At 38.0% G+C, this 24,610-nt stretch overlaps 1 protein-coding gene and 1 long non-coding RNA gene across 4 annotated transcripts in view; one reads left to right on the forward strand and one right to left on the reverse strand.

The window, feature by feature from the left end:
• The first annotated feature begins 6 nt into the window (after positions 1–6).
• On the forward strand, positions 7–24,610 carry LOC102248804 (chromosome unknown open reading frame, human C7orf31). The gene is made up of 9 exons (XM_014537026.1): positions 7–686; positions 5,846–6,022; positions 10,335–10,406; positions 12,836–12,865; positions 16,946–17,127; positions 18,910–18,998; positions 19,707–19,881; positions 20,167–20,258; positions 23,561–24,610. The coding sequence occupies exons 1-9, from the start codon at positions 553–555 to the stop codon at positions 24,380–24,382; spliced, it is 1,773 nt and encodes a 590-aa protein (XP_014392512.1). The 5' UTR covers positions 7–552; the 3' UTR covers positions 24,383–24,610.
• Positions 1,513–24,610, reverse strand: part of LOC102248503 — a 28,247-nt gene continuing 5,149 nt past the window's right edge. The window contains exons 2-5 of one of the 3 annotated variants that reach the window (XR_001361442.1): positions 12,317–12,374; positions 7,489–7,561; positions 6,875–7,026; positions 1,513–2,117 (exon numbers count right to left, since the gene is read on the reverse strand). This is a non-coding gene — a long non-coding RNA (uncharacterized LOC102248503). Of the gene's footprint in view, positions 2,118–5,288; positions 5,658–6,874; positions 7,027–7,488; positions 7,562–12,316; positions 12,375–24,610 lie in introns of those variants that run through there. The other 2 variants (XR_001361440.1, XR_001361441.1) reach the window with 2 other exon arrangements.

The following is a 24,610-nucleotide window of genomic DNA, read 5'->3' on the forward strand; positions in this document are numbered from 1 at the left end:
TCCTGGGGGTCCCCCTCCAAGCCCGAGGGCGGGGTGGGGTTCTCACCCTTTGGGGCCCCGCTCTGCCAAGGGCTTCCCTCGCTCAGGACACCCGAAGTCTTCGGAAGCACCGCTGTTGATCTGCTGAATAATGAGTCTCCCTGCTCCATTGGGGGGGCCATGGGGGGCGCGTTGATCAGCTAAGTTCCTGAACGGTTACGGCTAAATGTGAGGCCAGAACTGAACGTCAGCCCATGTCCGCGAAGTGGAGCCCTTGTAGGACGGACCTACAGGGGTTCACTCTACTCGGGAACATCTTCCACTTTGCGGATCTGTTTCTGTTAAAATTCATTCCCATAGTAATGATTGATGTGCCACCGCAGGGTCCACGGAGGGGCTGTCGGGAGGGAGGAAGCCCCTGGCTCCTCTGCAGCGTTGGGGTGGACAATTTAGCATAGCCTGTTTCCTGCCGGCCCTGAGGGAGGGTCCCTGTGACAGCGACCGAGTCACCCGCTGCCAAGTCGAGTGTGCCCTCCTTCTCTTGTCCAGATTGTGCCTTTTTAGCCGGGAAGCATGGAGGTGATCCACCACCGGCCCTGCTGCTGCAGGGAGCGTGAAGGAGCGGACCTCCTGTCAGACACCTTTTACTCCAATGAAGTGCACACTCCGCTGCAAACAGCTCCTCGCCCAACTGCCTCGGAGGACAGGTACAACAAAAACTAGAGAAAGCCAAACAGTTTAAAAGGGTTTTAATATGTTTGTATATGTAAGAGAAAAAAAAACACTTATGGTTATGGGCTCTTCTGTTTATCACATGATTGGGAAAGCATAACATGACAATTACCTAAACTTTAAGGTGCTCACATCTGGTAGGAACTTGATAAAAAGTAAGTTGGTGTGTATTTTTAAAAGGTAGACATCAAATTCACCCATTATAAAACTCTAGGATGATTGGTTCCTTCATTTGAAAATTAATCTGTTTCAAACAATTTTATTCTATAACACAGTCAGGTTAAAAATATTCCCAGGATCTTGTTCATAGTTGCACCTAAATTTTTGCTTTACCAAATTTCCTGTAACACAATAACTGCAGATTATGATTAAAATTGCATTTACTGTATAATGAGTCATTACTATGTGTGGGCACTCTACTAAATGCTTTTTATGTAATAAGTAGAGGCCCAGTGCACAAATTCATGTACCAATGGGGTCCCTTGCCTAGCCTGCAGGATCAGGCCGAAACCAGCTCTCTGGTTTGTGAGAGGGCGCAGGCCAGGTCAAGGGACCCCACCAGTGCACAATTGGGGCCAGGGAGGGACAGAGGGAGAGCTCTAGGGCGTGTCCGGCCCGTCTCTCGATCAGTCCCTATTGGCCAAACCCCAGCAGCAAGCTAACATACCAGTCGAAGCATCTGCCCCCTGGTGGTCAGTGCACATCATAGCGAGCGGTTGAGTGGCCTTAGCATATCATTAGCATATTACACTTGAACGGCCAACCAGTCGACCAGACACTGAGCATATTATGCTTAATTATATAGGATTCTTTTAATCCTCACAACAACCCTAAAAGATAGTACTATTACTATTCCCATGTTATGTATGAAGTAATAGGTAAAACAAATTCTCCAAGATCTTAGTGCCAGCTTTTCTGCATTGTATTTACTTGAATCATTTTGAGGGGGTGGAGTAATTTCACACTTGGATGGGTGAAAAACTAGCCCGTGTGGTTGTTTTGTTTGTTTGTTTTTATTTTTTAATTTAATTTCATTTAGAATTATTTCTTTAAGACCTCTTCATTTAAGAATTATTTCATTAAGAAATCAGACAGCAAGTCTGGAACATCACTACCTCACAGGAAGTCCATTTGGAATGTTTCTGATTATTAGATAATTTTCTTCCTACTGAGAAAATTCCCCCTTGTAATTTCCACCTGCTGATCCTGGTTCTTCCCTCTGAAGCCATGTAAAATAAGAAAATCAGTCATCTCCATGATAGCAGCCCTTCAAGAATGTGAAGATTTTTTTGGCCCTCAATGAGTTCTCTTTGTCAGACTACACACTGGCTCTCAACAGACTTGACTCTTCTTTCTTCTTCCATCTCAGCTTTCACCATCTTGATCTTGCATAGATCTGTTCCGGTCTGTAATATGAAAAGAAAAAAGAAGGTTTTTTTCCTAATTATAAAACTAACACCTTCCTTATGATTACTTTAGAAACCATGGAAATCCATAAAGAAAACAAATTTCCCATTGTTTGACAGAAAGAAAAATTATGTACTTCCTTTGTACAGAATACCTGTTCTTTACCTAGAAATGACCACCATTAACATCTCAACATGTGTTCTCTCCATTTTTTTAAATTTAAAGATCATATTCAATGTGTTTTTTGTAAACTATTTTCACTAAATGAAGAGGAATATTGTCATATTTGTGGAGAGAGGGCTCAGCTCACTTCTCCTGAGTTAGTCCTTGCTGTACCTTCTTTTCTACTATTAACCTGATTCCAAAAAGCAGTTGTCAGCCCAAAATTCCTCTCAGCTCCAAGGGCCATTCGATTAGGCAGGGCTTCCCCTGAGTCAGGGAGAACCGTTAGCAGATCATGTGTGATCTGGGGATGAGCAGTTGGCTTAAAAGCAGCATTGTGAGGTTTTATACTTGGCCAAAAGGTTTCGGAGTAGGAATTTAGGTCTGCCATATCTGATTGATCTTTATCCCCTCAAAAGTACTCTAAGGCTTTTCACTGAGATTTTGATCCCTTCTAGCTAAATGATCTTATGGTTGATTTATAATTGGCTCCAAAACCCTTTAACTGGCATGAAATGTAAGAGAAGCATCTTTAAGAAAGTAATTGCTTTTTGTTAACTGACTATAAAATAAACACATGTCCTAGGTATAAACATGTTCCTGGCTTCTGATTACTAAAACTTGCTTTCTCTTTTACTCCATGGACTTCTTTCCTTTCATAGTCCCTAAGTGGGAAAGTCAGGATGATCATATATTCTCAGAACCTCTCCTGTTAACTCCCTCTCAAGAATCAGCCGGGCAGCTTACAGAATGAGAAGTTGACTTTTCTCTCCAGGTTGTCATTTGGAACTGCTCTGGAAAGTGTCATCAAGAGAACGTTGATTGGTACCTCTGTTCTATCAATGCTGAGGCTTATTTCTTCAGACCAGGTTAAGGGTCAATAACTCCCAACTCAAATCTCAAAAGCAAAACAAAACGAAAAGCTCCTAGCTTCTAGAAATTACCCTTCATAATGGTAAGGATGAACATGAGTCCTAGCATATGTTAGCTCTCAGCAGCTTAATTTTCTAAACATGGATGTGCTTAAGGGGATGTCTTTTTTTTTAATATCATAATGTATTTTGAACTCAGTTGGTAATTTTAACAGCAGTGCAAAATTATTTCCTCACATCAGCCTACTTTTTTATTTCCTTTCCAGAATAGGTAACGCAGTCTAGCACCATTGTTACCCAATGGTATACAGACAGGGTACATCAAAATCACCTGAGAAGCTTTCTAAAAATGCAGATTCCTGGGCACTCTCTGTAGATGTTCTAGCTCAGTAAGCTTGAGGTGGGTCTAGGGAATCTGCATTGTAAGAGTTTTCCAGCTTATTTTGAGAACCATTGGGCTAATGGAAAGCCTGAAAACAGTAAGACAATCAGGATTATGGTTCTGGCTCACCCATTGTCTTAGGGCAACTTAATCTTTATTCTTCAGTTACGTTCTTCACTGGTAAATTTTGAAGCAATTACAGTAGTCATTAATACAGGGTAGGGCAAAAGTAGGCTTGTAGTTATTTGTATGGAAAATACTACAATAAATAATAATAATACAAGAAGAAGCTGGTTTGCTTTTGCCTCACCCTGTATATATACTCAGTTGGTTGCTTTTTAAAATATTAATAAATTGATGGTGTACTTTTGTATTTCTTCCATTGAAAATTTAAGAATGACAGGTACAGCTATTAAGAATCACAGATGTCTATATCCTTTTTCCATTCGGTTGACATCTTCTGATCTCTAGCACAAGCATGTCAAACTCAAAGGCTAACATGGGCCAAATAAACAAGGTTTAAGTTTATGGGGGCCGCAAAAACACAAAAGCTTCAATTTTCATAGAAACATACGTTTATTTCGATAGAGACATACTGAATACAAAGAGCTGAAATAAATGAGTAATCGTTAACATAAAATAATCGAACATTTTTAATAAAAGTTAACATTTTTTCTTGAACATTAATTTCCCAGACACTGAATAACTGTGCAAATTAATAAGTGTAACGCAAATAAACCTATTTTTCTTGTTCTCCGAAAGCGAAACATTTCCTGTTGTGCACACCAAACAAATCAGTACAAGACTAATGACGTGGCAATCGGCTGCTAAAATATTCACTGCTAGTATTAGTGGAGAGAAATGGTGTGCCTGCATGTATGGCACGTAAGGGAAATGAATGCAACAGGATTATAGTAATCAGTCATTAACAAACATAGTTCGTTATAAATAATTATGTATAACAGGATATTGTAAAAATTAAGTTATGAAATTTTTATTAAAACGTTTCTTACATACCGTTATATTGGCTGGGCCGTAAAAGTATTCATTGTGGACCACATGCGGCCCACGGGCCGCAAGTTTGACATGCTTGCTCTAGCAAGTTGTCTTGTTCATTAGGGAGACAAACATATTAATTAAGGAAGTGCCTTGACAATTGCTTCAGATTTCATTATACGTTCCCATTTTGTTTCTGGATTCATTCCATTGCTTTCTGATTACTAAATATTTTTTTGACTATTAGCACTCTGCCAACTAAAAATTAAAGTATCTTTGTTCTGAGCTTTCCTTTAATCATGCCTTCCAATCATCACTGCTGGCTAAATTAAGCCTCCCAAGATTGGAATGTAATGTTCAAAATTCTGGAAAGTGACATATTTGTGAGTATACTAAAAACAACTTAATTGTACGCTTTAAATGGATGAGTTATATGGCATGTGAGTTATAGCTCAATAAAAACTTTTAAAAGATGTAAGCATTGCCCTGACCGGTTTGGCTCAGTGGATAGAGCGTTGGCCTGCGGACTGAAGGGTCCCAGGTTCAATTCCGGTCAAGGGCATGTACCTTGGTTGCGGGCACATCCCCAGTAGGGGATATGCAGGAGGCAGCTGATCAATGTTTCTCTCTCATTGATGTTCCTAACTCTCTATCCCTTTCCCTTCCTCTCTGTAAAAAATCAATAAAATATATTTTTTTAAAAAAAAGATGTAAGCATACATACAACTATTATTGAAGAAAAAAAAAACTACAGATAATCTATAAGCCCTCAGGAATTTAACCTCCTTCCCTCAGCAGTCCAATGATGCCTAAATAACCATTTATAATCTACCCAGCACTGAGAATTCTGTAATCTGAAAATATAATCTAAAAATAGTTTGGAAGCTGTAGGAATTTTAGTTGTTTGTCTTAGCCTTTTGGGCAGCTCTAACCAACTAGCACAGACTAGGTAGCTGGGTAACTCGTAAACAACAAACATATTTCTCACAGTTCTGGAGGCTGGAAGTCTAGGGTCGTGGCACCGGCAGGCTCGTGTTCTGGTGAGAGCCTTCTCCCTGGTTCATTGCTGGCACCTTCTTGCTGTATCTTCACCTGGTGGCAAAGCCAGCAAGCTCTCTGGGTCTCTTCTGTAAGAGTGTTAGTCCCATTCATGAGGGCTTCGCCTTCATGACCTAGCCACCTCCTAAAGGCCCCACCTCCTGAATATCATCACAGTGGGCATTAGGATTTCAACATAAAAATTTGGGGGGACACAAATATTCAGACCATAGTATTCCATACTGAAGCTATTTTAAAAGTCTCTCTTTTTTCACAGGTATCAGGAATTGAAGGAGTCGCTCCAACAGTGCAGGCTTCCATGGGGTGCTGACAAGGAATATGGTGGGATGATACCCATTTCACTCCCTGAGGAACACAGGCCAAAATGTGACCCTCTCCATGCCATGGGCAAGGGACATCAGCACTATGGGTATGGTGGAGATACCTGGCCAAGGTAAGTCATCTTTCTGCCGTTCACACAGAGGTATTTATTATTCATTTTTATTTCTATTGTGAGACCTTTCTAATTTAAATCTGCCTCCAAACTTGGGTTCCAGAAATACTCCTTTCCCCCATTATTTATAAGAAGACACAGATGGAAAAACTAATTATATAATATCTAATTGTGAAGTCAGTAAAAAAAAAAAAAATCTGTGTTTATGGATGTCTGCTGTCCTTAGAGATGTTCAAGTGTTATTATCAGAAATTTTGATTATTAATTTAATTCCCTTGCTAACCTCATTTTATCTAAAACTAAATGGGAATATCCTGAGAGATTTAATTAAAAATGTTTTTGCTTGAGCAAATAGCTGGCCTAATGTGTACAGATGTTCTTGAATTTTTGGAACTTTTGATTTCTAATTTGTTCATGAATCTGTAGTTATTAGAATCTATTGGGCATTGTTTTCAGTTATTAAAATATCTCAATAATCATTAACAAATCCTAAAGTCACTCAGTAACTTTATGTAAAACGGGTTAAAACTGAAGAGAAAGCAAAGATAAATCTGAGCAGTAAATATAATGTCACATGAATTATTTGCTAAAAATTATGAAATTTATTAAAAATAAAATCCATCAAACTTTCACACACAGCTTACTTACTCCTGCTTTCTCTAGCAATCTTGGTTACCAGGTTTACTAATAATCTAGCTAACTAGCTTGTTGTTCTAAAGCAGTTAAAAGAAATTAGGAAAGACAAGTCAAAGCGAGAGAGAGAAACAGTAACAACAGGAACATGTGGCAGCCAATGACCGTTCCAAAGCCCAAGTAAAGCAGTAAAAAGCAGACAAATGAAAACGTGCTCACCTCCTCAAAAGGGAAGACCCAACATCTCATCAGTTCCTGCATCCAGCTCCAAGTCTAGGATCTCTGTGTACATTCACTCCTGTCTAGTTCGGTCATAATCTTGTCACGATAGTCCACATGTCTGCACTTAATAAACCTATCACCAACACACCCTATATGAAATAATAAGGAAAAAGTAAAAATTAGTTAATGCATAAAAGTATATAGGACACAACAAGGAAGAAAATATGGGATGTGACTAGATCTTATTTCTACAGCTGGCATGAGGCTCTTATGTTATAATTTCCTTCCTCCACTGCCCATTCCAAGTTCCCTTGCCCTCAGCCAGTACATGAGCTGGTAGTTCATTACCTGATGGGACAACCCCAAATTCTGTTCCTGAGAGATCTAAGCTCTTAGTGTGAGGCTGCTACAGTATTCCATTAATTCTATGCCACGGGAAGCAATGCTAGGAGGTGTCAAGAGCTTATTTAGGTTCCAGAAATACTCCTTTCCCCCATTCATTGTATAGCAGCAGTCCTCTTGTCCTTGATGTTAAGGATCAATCATCCCTGCCTACTTGGTACAGTCCTTTCTTGCCTGTTTTCTCCAGAGTCAAAAGGAGCCCCAATTACCTCATCCCTTCAACTTCCAGTTCAATGGGACCGTTGTTGTGTTCTCTTGATGGAAGCACTGCTCTCTCGACCTCTAGACCAGCATAGCCCCAGGGGTGTGCAGGAAGTAAAAGTTAGTTCTCAAGTGTAACAGGAAGAAAACAGTCAGAGGCAGTCTCCCACTTACACCCTGTGCTTTTTAGGCCAGGCATTCTGTCGTTGGGGGAAACTATTGGTCAGTAGTTCAGTGCATGTGCCACACTCCAGGACAACACTCAGCCATAACCGAATCTTTAATAGGCTATTCTACCATTCTGCAAATCTGGTAAGACCATTGCACCTTTTAAATTCAACCCTTGCCTCTCTGGCAGGTGTGGCTAGGTTGGCGCTTCCTCCCATACACTGAAGGGTCACGGGTTCAATTCCTGCTCAGGGCACAGGCCCAGGTTGTGGGTTTGATCCCCAGTCAGGGTACATGTGGGAGACAACTAATCGATGTTTTCGACTTTTAAAAGAAAAATCGTATTTAAAATGTTTTTCCTACCACCAAGAAAAAAAATACATTCTTGTCTATTTTATTTTAATATTTGTATGTATTTCTCTCAATTCCTTCGATTTTTAACCATCAGAAGTTATCTTTTTGAGTAGTGTGAAATACTATTCAGTTATGGCTGAGTGTTGTCCTAAAGAGTGTGGCACATGCTCTGAACCAATTACCAATTAACTAGTTCCCCCAAAGACAGGATGCCTGCTCTAAAAACGTCCTCTCAACTCTGCTGTGAACCTAAAACTGCTCTGGAAAAAAAAAAATCTTTTTTAAAAATCTAAAAGGCCCACCCCACCAATCCCAGTCTCTTTCCTGGAGAGAATTACAGTCACCACTACCCTGTATCTCCTTTCACACCTTTAGTTTACAGGATTATATGGGCACCCATTGAAAATATATGGTATTATTTTATACTAGAGGCCCAGTGCACAAAAATTTGTGCATTCGGGGTGGTCCCTCAGCCCGGTGTGTGCCCTCTCGCAGTCTGGGACCCCTCGGGGGATGACCACCTGCTGGCTTAGGCCCGCTCCCTGGGGGGATTGGGCCTAAGCTGGCAGTCAGACATCCCTCTGGCAGCCCAGGAGCCCTCGGGGGATGTCCACTTGCCAGCGGGGAGCAGGCCTAAGCTGCAGTCGGACATCCTTAGCGCTGCTGAGGAGGCAGGAGAGGCTCCCACCACCACCGCTGTACTGGCAGCCATCAGCCTGGCTTGTGGCTGAGCAGAGCTCCCCCTGTGGGAGCACAATGACCACCAGGGGGCAGCTCCTGCATTGAGCGTCTGCCCCCTGGTGGTCAGTGTGTGTCATAGTGACCAGTCATTCCCAGTCATTCTGCTGTTAGGGTCAATTTGCATATTACCCTTTTATTATATAGGATGTGGATACATTTGATATATAGTATTAGGCAAGTTAGTTCTTTTTATCTCTATATAATCTAGAGATTATAAATACAGATCAATCTCATTCTTTTTAATTTCTCAGTGTTCCACAACATGGATACATCATAGATTACTTAGCCATTCTCGTAATATTTTTTTTTTGCATTAACTATAAGTAATGAATATGTTTGTACAGAAACGTTTCTCTAGGGAAAATCCGAAGTGGAAGTTTGGGGTCACAATATATAAATATTTTTAATTTTAGTAGATAGAGCCCAAGTGCTTTATATTCTCTTGGTAGTAGCTAAAAGTATCCATTTCTCCACACTCTTGCCCAGCTGTATTATAGTATCAAACTGTATAATTTTTGCCCATCTAAATAATATCTTGGTTATCGAATGCATTTCTCAGATTAGGTTGAGAAATTTTTTCTTAGGAATAGCCATTACATTTCCTTTTCTGTTATTTTTTCTCCATTTTTATAGTTTGTCTTTTATCTATAGATTTTATTAGTTCTTTATGTTCTGGATATTAATCCTTTACATATCTTTATTGCAAGTATTTCTTTCAATCTATGTTTTGTTTTGTATTTTAAATATGTTTTTATTGATTTTTAGAGAGAGAGGAAGGAAGAGGGAAAGAGAGAGAAACATTGCTCAGCTGCCTCCTGCATGCCCCCTACCAGGGATGGAGCCTGCAACCCAGGCATGTGCCCTGACAGGGAATTGAACAGGTGACCTCTCAGGGCACACCAGCCAGGGCTCCAGTCTGTTTTATTTGAACTTTTTATGCTGTCCTGACTTCACGTTTTTCATTTGATGTTATTGTATTTACTTTTGGTTTTTGACTTTTAAAATAAAATATTATATAAAATGTTTTTCCTATCACCAAGAAAAAAATGCATTCTTGTATATTTTATTTTAATAATTGTATGTAGTTCCTAGTTCTTTAGATTTTTAATCCATCCGAAACTATGAAATATAAATCTATTTTTTTCCAAATAGCTATTGAATTTTTCCTGCATTGTATATAAATTTCCTGCATTGTTTATTGAAAGTAAATCCTCCTCCACTGATATAAAATGCCTTCATTTTGCCCAGCCCAAGTTGCTCATTTGGTTGAGCATCTGCCTGTGTACCAAAAGGTTGCTGGTTCAATTCCTGATCAGGGCACATACCTGGGCTGTGGGTTCAATCCCCACTTGGAGTGTATATGGAAGGCAACCGATCAATGTTTCTCACATCAATGTTCTTTCTCTCTCTAAGCATGTCCTCAGGTGAAGATTAAAAAATATAATAAAATAAAATGCCACCTTTTCATATACTGAATTTCCCAATACACATGGTTGTATTAGTCTATTTGCTATTTGCCTTTTCCTGTCTCACTGTTACACTGTGTTAATTTGAAAAAGTGTTCAATTTAATTTTTTTTCTTTCTTTTCAGAAGGCTTCCTATTGAACAGTTCTATTATTTGACACAGAACAAAAAAAGTGACATCTATGGAAATGATTCTTTGTAAGTTTGGGGTTTCTTTTTCTTATGTGAGATCAAATAACATTTTTTATATTTGTATTGAATTCATAGATGAAGGGAGAGGGAGGAAGAAATAGAAACATCAATGATAGAGGACCAATGATCAGCTGCCTCTTGCACACCCCCTGCTGGGGATGGAGCCCGCAACCGGGTCATGTGCCCTGACAGAGAATCAAACCCTGACCTCCTGGTTCATAGGTCATCACTCAACCACTGAGCCACACCAGCAAGGCCAAATAACATTTTTTAAGTGAAAATGAGTTATATGATAAATGTTTTTAAAAAAAACCAAAATGGGAACTTTTAGAAAATACAAGTGTTCCTTTTTTTATAGAGATCATTAATAATAGAAACCAAGACCAAACAAATGACAAAAATAAAACAAATAATCCTAAACTTACTAATTCTAATATTTAAACAAGTGAGGAAAAAGTAGGAAATATAAATTAGATTATAATGTTCGAAGGGATTTAAATAGGCCACTTTGGTCCATTTCCCTGCTTTTGACCTAGTTACTCAAGCTAATATTTACATTTCTTTAAAGGTTCACAGGAAATGCTAAGTGCCCTCAACAAAAATTTTAATTGGAATTTTATGAGACATTCATTATTATAATCTACAAATAACTCTTAAAAAGACTATTCCCTAAGTCTCTTTTGGATTAGGAATACATGGTAATTATTTTTTACTCTTTGAAATAGTTGGTGGTATACAATACAAAATCATAATTTTTAATTTTCAGATAAAAATAAAACACTGACAATATTGAAGTAACTGAAAATATCCCTTCTTTGCCTTTAACAAATTAGGAATTTATTTGTGAGTAAGAAGTTAATATAGAGTTTAGCCACAAGAGGGAGCCAAAAAGACATGCTATTTGTGGTTAGTAGGCCCTGTTTATCCCTTTGGGATTAGTTAACTTTGAAAAGTAGGTAAGAGTATGACTGGTTCAGGTCAAGAAATTGGTGTCTCTGAGCATATTTTCTTTTCATTCATTTTATTTTCTTTCTTTTTTTTAATATATTTCTATTGATTTCAGAGAGGAAGGAAGAAGGAAAGAAACATCAATGATGAGAGAGAATCACTATGTTAATTCCTGGCTGCCTCCTGCATGCCCCCTACTGGGGATCGAGCCTGCAACCTGGGCTTGTGCCCTTGACCAAAATCAAACCCGGACCCTTCAGTCCCCAGGCCGATGCTCTATCCACTGAGCCAAACCAGCTAGGGCTCATTCACTTTATTTTCAAACTTTGAGGATTGTCTTTAGAAGCTTTCCTTTTTCTTTAAAAAAAAAAATTTCCATTTTGAATCAAATCAATTTTAGGCACACATTTGTCAATGTCATCACTAAATGTGTCACATGAGAAAATTTTTAGATGCTGACAATGTTTCACAAATAATAGCCAATCTACTAACTCTAGATCCCTTCGATTGTTATATTCATTGCCCCTTGTTCCCCAACTCAACCAGAAATATAACCGGAAGACAAGACATGTATGTTTTTTTTTAAGTTCCAAACCCACAAACTTAGAGTCCAAATAAAGAAGGGCATAAACATGTTATAGCTCATATGAATCATGTATTTATAATATAGGCTAATAAAATTATATGGCTAATATACCATTTCCTAAATAGAAAAACATAAAAAATTAAAAGAATATACTCAATTTTACTGATCTTTACTATCAACTGATTAACATTCTGTTCATTTTTTACACCTGAAATATTTAGAAATATTTGTATAGTTAGAAACTAATTGTTAGAACCCAATGAAAGTGGATGACAATCTTTGCCTAGTGTGGACTTTGTTCCTGGGCTGCAGTATTACTTCTTGGCTCAGCATATTTAGTAAATACACAAACTTCAGATGAACTGGTTCAGAAAAGGCGTACCTTCAGTACCTTGTTCAGTTTTGTTCTAGCCTCTCTGTCAATGGAGAGATCAGCAATCCTGGGCAAAAGGACAAAGCACACACAGTACTAAGGTCACTTTAGGTCGTGTAATTGTACCACATGCACACTGGCAGGCTGCCTCAGAGCACTTGCTACCGCTTGACTATGAGGGTGAATGTCAATAAGAGCAAGAGCTCTGTTATCATTACAAGTAGCAATCCTATCTGCACTACAAATAAGAAATGCACAACGGGTGTTTAGTAGGACTGAAATTAGAGTAATCACAATGGTAAAAAAAATGATCAATAGACAACTGAGATAGGATGACATCATATCTCTCTGGTCAGCTATTCATTGTTCCAGAAAGTCAATCAGGATATTATAAAGTCAATATTATATAAAAGACACTATAGCTGGAAAATTGGATACTTCTTTATTCTTAAGCAAGTTTCTAATAGAAATGTAAGCTTTAAAAAGTCCTTAATATAAATTAGGATTCGTTTCCTGTTTTTATTCTAGGTTGCCCAAACCACCTAATTCAGCAGTAGGGTAAGTATACACTTGTATTTCCCTTCCCTGTTCTTTTGTGTTTTTTAATGTATTGATTCTAGAGAAACATTGATTTCTTGTTCCACTTATTTATGCACCCATTGGTTGCTTCTTGTATGTGCCCAGGGATCAAACCCGCAACCCTGGCATATTGGGATGATGCTCTAACCATTTGAGATACCCAGCCAGGGCCTTCTCTGTTCTAATCAAGGAAAAAATGTATTGGCGATTCTAAGGTCTTAGTGTGGGGACACATGAGACTTTTCATGAATGTGGGAGAGGCTGATACAGGTCCAAAGTTAGAGTATCATTGATTTCCCCCTGCTAATCTTTTTTTTAAACAAACTTTTTTAGTACAGTTTTATATTTACAAAATTATTGGGAAACAGTAGAGTTCCTATATACCTCACACCCAGTTTCTCCTGTTATTAGCATCTTACATTAGTATGGTACATGTGTCACAATGAATGAGCCAAATATAAAGTCCATACTTTACTCAGATTTCCTCAGTTTTTCCCCTAAGGTCCTTTTTGTCTTCCAGGATCCCATCCAAGAATATGGTAGTCTCCTTAGTTCCTTAGGTTCCTTTTGGCTGTGACCATTTCAGTTTCCTTTTTTTTATGGTCTACACACTTTTGAGGATTACAGGTCACATGCTTTGCAGAATGTCCCCAAGTTGGGATTTGTCTGGTGTTTTTCTCATGATTGGACTCAGCTAATGTGTCTGGGGATGGAAGAGGTAAAGTGCCATTTTTATCACATCCTATCAAGAGTACATGCTATTTGAAATTTTTTTTAATTTTGTTTTCTTGCTTAAAGTATTACAAAGAGTATTACATATGTCTCCTTTTTTTTTTTCCCTTGACCATCCCCTGGCCTCCCCTACCCCCCAGTGTCTTGTGTCCATTGGTTATGCTTATATGCATGCATACAAGTCCTTCGGTTGATCTCTTACCGCCCCCCCTCCAACCCTCCCCGGCCTTCCTGCTATAGTTTGACAATCTGTTCGATGCTGCTCTGCCTCTGTATCTATTTTTGTTCATCAGTTTATAATGGTCTTAATTATCCATAAATGAGTGAGATCATGTGGTATTTTTCTTTCATTGACTGGCACTATTTGAAAAGCATAATGCTCTCCAGTTCCATCCATGCTGTTGCAAATGGTAAGAATTCCTTCTTTTTTACAGCAGCATAGTATTCCATCGTGTAGATGTACCACAGTTTTCTAATCCATTCATCTACTGATGGGCACTTAGGCTGTTTCCAAATCTTAGCTATGGTGAATTGTGCTGCTATGAACATAGGGGTGCATATATCCTTTCTGATTGGTGTTTCTGGTTTCTCTTTGGTACTTTAGTAGTAACCCTGTACTACTTTACTTGTTCTGTTACTCAGGTTGACCACTGGGAGCTCTCTCAGTTGGCTCCTATATCCACATACCCATCCGTGTGGTGTCCTTCTGACATGTTTGTTTGTTTGTTTAGTACTATATCACTTACTGTTGTGAGGGTTTTATTTTCCTTTGAATAGTTCCTTACTTTCTGGCGTACAAGACGCTACACACTCATATATTTCCTGCCCCAGTCCTAGAGTCAGCCATTTCTCCAAGGAGCCCAGTTCCTTCTATGGGAGAATGGTATTAGAAAACAGGATCTAAACACTAGGTGTGCTTGATGCTACTAAAGTACCTGTCAGTCTTAACTGAAAATAATAAGGTAACATTTTAAAATTATGTTACAGGGTAAGATCTGCTCAAAAGGCTATTAAATTTTATCCCTAGCCAGTTTGGTGCAGTGGATAGAGCATCAGCCCATGAACTAAAGGGTCCCAGGTTCGATTCTAATCAAGGGCACATACCTTGGTTGCAGGTTTCCCAGACCTGGTTGAGGTGCATGCAGGAGGCAATTGATCAATGTCTCTCTCTCTTATCGATGTTTCTCTCTGTCTCTCCCTCTCCCTTCCACTCTCTAAAAATCAATGGAAAAATATCCTTGGGTGAAGATTAACAACAACAACAAAAAGGCAAAAGAAATTTTTAAATCTTAGTTGTTTTGGGGTTTTAAAAAACACAACTATGTGAAGAGCTTTGTTTTGGACTTTCCAAATTCTCTTAATAGAAATATGAAAAGTAAAGCCCTTTTTGTTGGGTTCTTTTTCTCAGATCACCTGTCTGCTTGTAGCCTGATAAATTCCAAAGTCTCTTCCTTTGACATGGTCCTCAAACATCCCCAGGAAAGAGCTGTTATCATCTTGTTAAACATCTTGGTAAATCTTGCTCAGACAGCCCATGCCTCTAACTGAACAATGTATACAAACCAAATTCCTTTATTTAAATGCCTGTGAGGTTAAGTGAATGATGTTCTGCCTTTTCTTATCATTTCTTTTCTATTTAGGGACTCAAGACACAAAATGAAAGTAACCTTTATAAATCATTTAATATAACCAGGAACATAATATTTTCTGCAAAATATATTATTCCTTAAAGAAAGAAAAATACATTCTGGTCATTTAATACTGTTGTATTCAAAACCTGAGTAGGATAAAACCTGAAAATTTAGTGGAAGGTATAATTTTGCAATATGTTTTTTAACAAACAAATATAACCTTTGCAATATATTGAATGAAATCTCATAACATACATAGACTCACAGTATACAGAGTCCATAGTTTTCAGGTCTTAGAATAAATAACATCTTCCTGAATCATTACTAGATATAACTTAATACTATTTGCTAGGAAATACACATTTCTAGAATCTAAAGGGGAAAAAATTTCTGCCCTGCCTTCCTAACCCCCACCTTTTACCCCTTCTTCATGAAGCCAAAATCCTGGCCACAGACAAAACCAGAAGATTCTGAGAACTACACACACATTTTGCAAATTTACTTCCTATCAAGGAGACCACTCCCCAGAAATGGTTTATGGAATTCATGTAGTTCTTTTGTTGTAATTTAACATGTTCTTGGCCCTTAAAACTTACTTTCTAAAGTAATGAGTAATCTCTACTTTTTTAAAAATAAATTTGTATTGATTTCAGAGAGAAAGGGAGAGATAGATAGATAGATAGATAGATAGACAGACAGACAGACAGATAGGCCAATGATGAGAGAGAAAATCATCAATCAACTGCCTTCTGCAAGCTGGGGATCGAGCCCACAACCTGGGCACATATCCTGACCAGGAATCGAACAATGACCTCCTGGTTCATAGGTCGACGCCCGACCACTGTGCTACACCAGCCAGCCAGAACATGGGCTTTGTACTAGACCACAGCAAACACCATCCTTTCCTGATTCAAGTAGATCGGACACTCTCCATGAGCACGGATGTGTGCATTCCTACTTTATTCACACAGTTTGCTCAAACTATAAATGCTTATTTTCAAGTAGACTTTAAAGAGGAAATTAATTTAAGGGGAATGGTTTACTATGGAATCCACTGAATTGGACACTGGAAATATTTATTTATAACAAATGTGTAGTATATAAAATGAAATAGTCAGTATTGCTTCATTAAAAGAGCAGTTATTACACTAATTGTCATGACTCAGGAATGTCAGTCATTTGGAATTTAGGAATGCCCTGATTCTCTTCTCATATCATTAGAGTTGGCAACCTTGTGTCCTGTGTAGTAGTTGATGTGGCACTTTTTAAGCAAAGTAAGTAAACTGGAAAAGTTTTTAATGATCAGCAATAAAATAATGCTATACCCAATTCAAAAATATGTTCAGGTGAGAGAGTTTGTGACAAGGGCAAGAAAACCTAATTCCTTTACAAACAAAAAAAGAGCTGACTGGCCTCCTAAATGACTTTTGCCTGGAGTCCAGATTTTTTGTCTTACAAAAATATTTTATTTATTGATTGACTGACTTGAGGGAAGGAGAGAGAGAGAAACATCGATCATTGTTCCACCTATTTATGCAACCACTGGTTGATTCTCGTATGTGCCCTGACTCGGGATTGAACCTGCAATCTTGGGATGGTACAGTACCTGCCATAAAGAAGGTTCCAATAAATATTTAGTGATTAATTTTTTAAAACTGCACTTCTGTTTTGTTTTGTTTGCTCAACTAAATCTCAGTGAAATCTGCTCCCCGTATCCAGTTGAACATCCCTACCACACACACATCTGTCGCGGTGCCATGTTCCCAACCTTTACATCACCTAAGGATCGCTACACTGGCATTAACGCCCGAAGCCAACAGCCATTTCCTCCAACTGTGCCAACGAAGCCTTATGATACACTGATTTTGAAGACAAAAGGTAAAATGTAATTTAAAATCAGAACACTATTAATTTTTCTTATATTTGGAGTTTATTCAATAATAAAATTAAAGAAAGAAGGGCAAAGGATTCAAGTCACAAAAGTATGACCATCAGAAAGTTGTTCTCAACTGTGGCTGCACTTTAGAATCAGCTGGGGCCTCGCCACAGACCAATTAAATCAGAATCTCTGCAGATGCCCTTAGCTTTTCTTCTTTATACAGAACCTCCCATGGCAGAATCAGAAACATTGTAGAATTGGTTGTTTTTATTCTACTTATATTTTGTTTTTATTTCCTTTTTGCTCTCTCCTATGGGTTAGCTTTTTAAAATTCCATCTTCAGGTCATCAGCACAAGGAACAGTGGTGGGTTCAGAGCATTATGGATGTAGCAGCCATGATGAAAGTGAAAGTTCCTCATTGAAATAGGACTCAGAAAGTGATGGGAGCAGTTTGTTCAGTTACTTTTAACACCTGGGAGCATTTTATCACAGATGCAAACATTGGGGTCTTCTCAGATTAGTTTTATTATAGAGGATGCTAAACCCATACACTAGTCTTCAAGTCTATCCCACACTAGACACCTCAAAACAGAGAAGAAACCTACGGCGAAAGACTGAAGGTAACTGAAGGTGACAGAAGAGGTACACGGTAGGCAGAGATAAATACTTGTTGAATGAATGTGGGCTGTGAGGAAGGTAAGACCCAAGAACTGTCCTGTAACTCAGGTCCTCTGTACATGAATAATTGAACCCAAACATAAGAATAGGTACTGCCATTACTATCAACCTCAGTACCTTACAGGGGTCAGTAACATTTTGAGAAATATTACAGTGGAATGTTTAACAGCACGAACTATGGAGTCAGACTGCAGGGGTTGAATTCTGGCTATGCCACTTACTCACCATAGACCATGGGAAAGTTTCCTCACTTCTATGCCTCCACTTCTCAATCTATAAAACAGGAATATTAGTACCTACTTCATAGGTAATAGAGATAAGTGTTAGCAGTCACTATTTTTGTTACTCAGTTACCTGCTGTCAACCATGGTCTGAAAATATTAAATGGAAAATTCCAAAAATAAACAGTTTATAAGTTTGAAACTGCATGCCATTAAGTAGGGTGATGAACTCTCCCAATGTCCCACTCTGTGCCACCCTGACATAAATCATCCTTTGTCCTGCGTGTCCATGCTGTATGGTGCTACCCATTCATTAGTCACTTAGAGGCATCTGCGTTATCAGCCTGAAAAAACATAGTATAGAGAGAGTTCAGTACTATCCTCAGCCTCAAATATCCCCTGCGGATAAGGGGAGAACACTGTACCACCAATACCTAGGAAGCTGTATTGTTTAAGATGTTCTCTTTCAATACCTTTTTGGTAATCAGGTACTACATTTCTTGATATTTAGGCAGGGAAAAGCCAAAACAGGTAGTTTAGAATTATATTTGCTAAACTAGAAAGAGGATCCAGGAAGATTTATAATTTACCTAAAAATTCCTTTCATTAACAAAGAAAGGTAAAGTACGATTCCCCCTCCTACCACTGGGAGCACTGTGGTTAGAGAGTCATTCTCAGTCCGTGTGGCCCATACGCTGTGTATTAAGGGCGGGAGGAGGTCAAGAAGTCACAGCAAGCTATAACTATATAGCTAAAATGTGCACCTGCATTTCTCTCTACCTCATATTGTCTTGTTTCTATTTACTGCACCCATAAATCCCATGAATTAGAAGATTGTTCTTATATATTCAGGATAACAGTGCTTGCCCTGAAAATTCCAGGTAATCCTTACAGACATGAACTGCTTGATATTCCCATGGATTCAAAGAAGAAAGCCTTGACTTGGCCAGGACAGGGTGTGTATTATGACGTAAGTATTTTTAATGTGCGTTTAAAACAAAGTAAAAAATGTTTTTACTCTATATGTTTCTCAGAGTCCAAAAGATTGATTACTTTTATATTCTATCTGGGTGAAAATTTTGAGAGTTTGACCAGGATTCACATTTTTTGTTGTCGTTTTCTTAGCTGATTTCAGATAGTTTGGGCAGTTCTGTAACAATTCCACAATTAGCAAAATAAGGTTCCTCCTGAAAGAAGGTGGAAGAGGACTGTATTTCACTTACTGTGTGTCCCCCAACTCTATTCTTATGATTTAAACTATATTAAGTAACTCTAAATATGCATAGAGTGAGAGATTTTAAGCAAGATTTACAATTTACTGTACAAACCATTATATTTGTGTAGAATCAAAAAGAAATTAGCCCTAGCCGGTTTTGCTCAGTGGATAGAGCACCAGCCTGAGGACTGAAGGGTCCCAGGTTCAATTCCGGTCAAGCGCACATGCCCGGGTAATGGGCTCAATCCCCAATAGGGGGCGTGCAGGAGGCAGCCGATAGATGATTCTCTCTCATTATTGATGTTTCTTTCTCTCTCCCCCTCTCCCTTCCTCTCTGAAATCAATAAAAATATATTTTAAAAATAAAATAAAAACAATAGCCACTGTTTATTGAGATAGTGAATCAGCTCTTATTCTACTAGATGACATCAATTGTAATAATCTTTTATGTTCATATTCTAGTTTCCTAAATGTGTTGAGAAAAACAAGCCAGTATTCTACCCCAAGCCTCCTAAAACCTTCGCTCCTAACACTTCTTTAAATTCATGGGATCCTGTTAACTCTCAAAAAGAAGCCAACATACAAAGAAATATTGAGCGGTCCCACTGGATCAGTTCATACACTCATGATTTCACAGGTATGAGTTCACTTTAATACAAGTAAAAAGAACATAATTAGATCATTGACAAATGCTGCTATAAGCTTTCATCTAATATTTCCCCCTGTTTCTTAATCTAAAGTACCAATAGAAATTCAGGTGGGTGGTAAGTTTCTCCTTAGCAGGTAACCAGGAGGTAAAGTTGGTTTTCATTTTATTGTTCTAATTATATTACAAAGGGGAATGGGTGAGTTTTTCTCTAAAAGGTCACTTACATGCCATTTTTCATTTAACAAAATAATAAGACATGATGTTTCTATTAAGGTCTGGGGCCCATGAACCCCCTTGAACTGGATGATTACCATGAAAAGGCGATAGCAGAGTTAACTGGACAGATAGGATTTGACCCACAACCTGTAAGTAATTGCAGTCAACTCTCAGTTATTTGGGGGGAAAGTATCCACATGTTGGACTCTTTGCCCACTTCTTATTTGCTTTTTGAATATTGGTGAGTAAACTAGAAAACGGACATTTTAACTCATTTTAGAAGTTAATTCTGAATTGATCTAAACTGTCTTGAATACCTTTCTCCACTCTTTTGAAGAACAAGGTAGGTTTCTTTTTTTCTTCACAGAACTGGTTGTTTTCTAAAAAAAACATTGTATACTGTTACTGTTGCTAAAATTTACAATGGCATTGTTTTACAAATGCTTACCTAGTAATTTAATGAGATTCTTAAATTCTGTGAATCTTTGCATATTTGTATATCTTGTACATTATCACTGCTTTTGAAGAGATAAAGGCTTCTTTCTGATATCCACAATGATTGAGTGTTGGCTGAATTACAATCAAAAGCCAGTACATTCTCTGTAAATATCAGAGATTTCTTAATTATGTGAAGTGACCTGAAAGAAATGATCAAGCCCTTTATGATTGTGTAAATAAAATAAAATGACCTAATAGTATTCATTTATTGTTTTATTTGGGGCCTAAATTTTATCCTCTAAACTACAAAGTTTTTAAAACAAAATTAATATTTTCAAAGAGGTAAACTGTGGAAAAACACATAAAAGACAACTATAAGCTATTTCAATATGAACTCCTTTAGACTGAACTGTACACAATTTTTTATACTAGCTTCAGTATTTCCCAAAGCGATATAAAATCATTAACACCAGAGTAGTTCCATAGACTGTGCTGTGTCATTCACTGAAGGGTTTTTAATTTTCTTCATTTTTCACTTTCAACTAGCATTCTCTAAGCCGGGGTCCTCAAACTTTTTAAACAGGGGGCCAGTTCACTGTCCCTCAGACCGTTGGAGGGCCGGACTATAGTTTAAAAAAAAAAAAACTATGAACAAATTCCTATGCACACTGCAAATATCTTATTTTGAAGTAAAAAAACAAAACGGGAACAAATACAATATTTGTATTTGCATGTGGCCTGCGGGCCATAGTTTGTGGACCCCTGCTCTAAGGCTACAAAAGATGATATATAACCCTAGCTGGTTTGGCTCAGTGGATAGAGCATCGGCCTGCAGACTGAAGGGTCCCCAGTAGCGGGTGTGCAGGAGGCAGCCGATCAATGATTCTCTCTCATCATCATTGATGTTTCTATCTCTCTCTCCCTTTCCCTTCCTCTCTGAAATCAATAAAAGCATGTAAAAAAATAAAATTTTTTAAAAAGATGATACATCTACTTTTGTTAGGTGTGTTCAGCAGCTGTCCAGACTTCCACAGAGTTTACCTGAGTAAGCAGTTTTATCATTTTTATTTAGCAATATATGCACAGTTGTACAAAGGATGTCTGTCAAAAATATTATGTGCAAAATTATTGTACAAGTAAAACAACACCTACATTTTTATTAATAGCAGGATAAAAATGCCTAAAATAGTTGGAAGTTTCAGTGAATCTTGCTGGTTTCTAACTAAAACATAAATAACGACTCTAGGAAGGCATGGGTTAGTGGTAATAAATGTGTATGAAATATTTTGCTGTAGTAGAATAAAATAACGGTATTAAAAACTGCTTCTTCATAAAGGGATGCTGTCAAAGTAGGATATGATACACCCTATACTTTTTATTTTTTTAATATTTTTTTACTGATTTCAGAAAGGAAAGGAGAGAGAGATAAAAATATAATGATGAGAGATAATCATTGATCGGCTGCCTCCTGCACAACCCCTACTGGGGATTGAGCTCACAACCGGGCATGTGCCCTTGACCAGGAATCAAACCCGGGACCCTTCAGTCCACAGGCTGCCGCTCTACCCACTAAGCCAAGCCATCTAGGGCTATACTTTTTCTTTATGATAAATTTAACAAAGCATTTCAAAGAGCTAGGGTTTTGAGGGGGTTTTTTTTCCTTTTTTTTTTTCCATAGTATCTACTTAAACCTGATTAAAGGTTGTAACAGATTTGTTACAAGTAGTATGGAAATTCTTCCAACTATGAACAGAGAAGGTTCCAAAAGTATGTTCCTCAGTTCATTTTTTTCCTAAGTCCAAACTACTTTTACTATCTCACCATTCTCATTTTTATCTCTGCCGTCTCTATTCCATTATCATCATATATCCATTCTTTTTTAGTTTTTTTCTTCAATATATAAAAATATTCAAACACACAGAAAAGTTTAAACAGTTTTACAGTTCATATGCATATGCCCATCTCCTCAATTCTGCCATGAGCATTTTACTATACTTATCACATAATCCATATTTCCATCCCTCCACCCATCCTTATTTTTATGCACTTCAGAGTAAATTGAAGACAGTAGCATACTTTACCTCTCAACATTCAGTATGTATATCATTAACCACAGTTCAGTTTGTTTGCAGTTTTTTCTTTTAAGGTAAAATGTACATTCAGTGATATGCACAAATCTTAAGTGTACACTCAATGAGTTTTGACAAATGCATACACCTCTATAACCCAAACCTCTAGCAACATATTGAAAATTATCATCATCTCAGAAAGTTCCCTCATGCCCCTCCAACTCCTCCCCTCCTTCCTCCTCCTGCCCCCCAAAGACATATACCTATTCTTCAGCTTTTCAATACACTCACTACTTTTGCAGTTACAGACATGACTGAGTTCACAATATTTATAAAACATCTCAAAAAACAGGGACAGTTATGACAGATTCCTCTCAGATCAGTGTTTCCGCAACATAGCACATCACTAACTTCAGCATCACTGAGATGTTAGTTGAAAAAGCAGATTCCTGAATCACAATCTCAGAGGATCAAGTTTAGGAATCTCGCTTTCTTCCAGCTCCAAAGCTGATTTTCAATGAACCAAGGTTTAAGCACCCTTGCCCTTGGCCTAATAAAGAAAGCTAATAACGGATTTAAATAACTGCCCATAACTTTTAACATCAACTGTTGGTGATGGGCAGTTTTGTTCCAATGATTATTTTACAGCTTTGAAAGTTTGAAAGCAAAGCATTCCTACATAGAGGAATTTCTGTATAGCCAAGTACAAATACACCCTTTCCATATTAATAAAAACTAGTAGAGGAGGAAAACATGTTTATTAAGACCCAAATTTCAGTATCTTTAAATATAAAAAACAGTCAAATGTGTACTCTTACACCCCTCTGTGTTTACTCAGGCAGTGAAAATGGGTATGATTTTTGACTGGCCATTTATGGCAATATCCTTTACAATGCCAGGTTTATTAATTAATCACTTTTCTCCTTTTTATCCCACCACTACAGTCAGAAAAATTCCATCCTGTCTTTAAACCCCCCAGACCCTTGGATGGACGAATAGCTCGACTGATTCAGAACCAACGTCCTCTGGAGGCTACTGTCCAGCAAACACCACCTCCCTGTCCTGATTGCACCCCTAGAGTTTTGTGTAATTTTCATACCTTCATACCCAGTTCTTCAGAATTGACGGCACTTCGTGATAACACACTAGCAGGTATGATCCATAAACACCAGGAAATTGAAGACAAGATTAAGGAAGAACAACGTTTGTTATCTACCTTTGCAAGTCCACCTTGTTACCCAACGAAAGATATGACTAACGGTTATGACATACAACCATTTCCAAAAATTACAGATACTAAAAAGACAGAAGATTTGTACTGGAGACAGCTACCATTAAAACCCCAACCTGCACCTCACTACCTCCCCAAACAATACATTCAGTATGAACATTTTAAATCTGCCTTACTTGACCAGCATGCTATGTGTCAAAACCCTGTTAACCTTAGTACGCCTAGTCCTGTACAAAATAAACCAGACTCAGAAGCTCTTGATCTAGGATGTTTTTTAAGGAAGCCAGAAGAACAGCTGACCTTCAACACAGAAAACGATGAAGAAACAAAATCTCTTCTGGGTTGGATTCCTAAAGTTGGAGGGGCCAAGACTCAGGCCAACCTGCTTGAGCTTAAGAACTCTTTTTCAAAAACTGGTGCACATAAACGTTTCCATAAATCAATTAGAGAAGACCATAAAGACCTTAGGAATAAGGTACATTTAGGGATGAAACACCAATTCTATGACCATAATTCCTATTATTTCTACAATTGAGATATTCATCTTTCCCTTCAAAACACAGTCTCTTGCAAGAAAAGAAAATAGAATTTCTTCCTTGTTACTGGATTCTGTTTTATAGAGGAGCCATCATGAACCTTGCTAATGAGGTTTATGTTTTCAGGAATTTAAGTTTGGATCTGGTCAGAGGAACCCAGAAAAGGTGATGTTTTGACTTCTTGAGAAGTTTAACAATTTGGCAATAAATTGTTAGAACCAGAAAAA

Source organism: Myotis brandtii, unplaced genomic scaffold, assembly GCF_000412655.1.
Source record: "Myotis brandtii unplaced genomic scaffold, ASM41265v1 scaffold17, whole genome shotgun sequence".
Taxonomy (NCBI): Eukaryota; Metazoa; Chordata; class Mammalia; order Chiroptera; family Vespertilionidae; genus Myotis; species Myotis brandtii.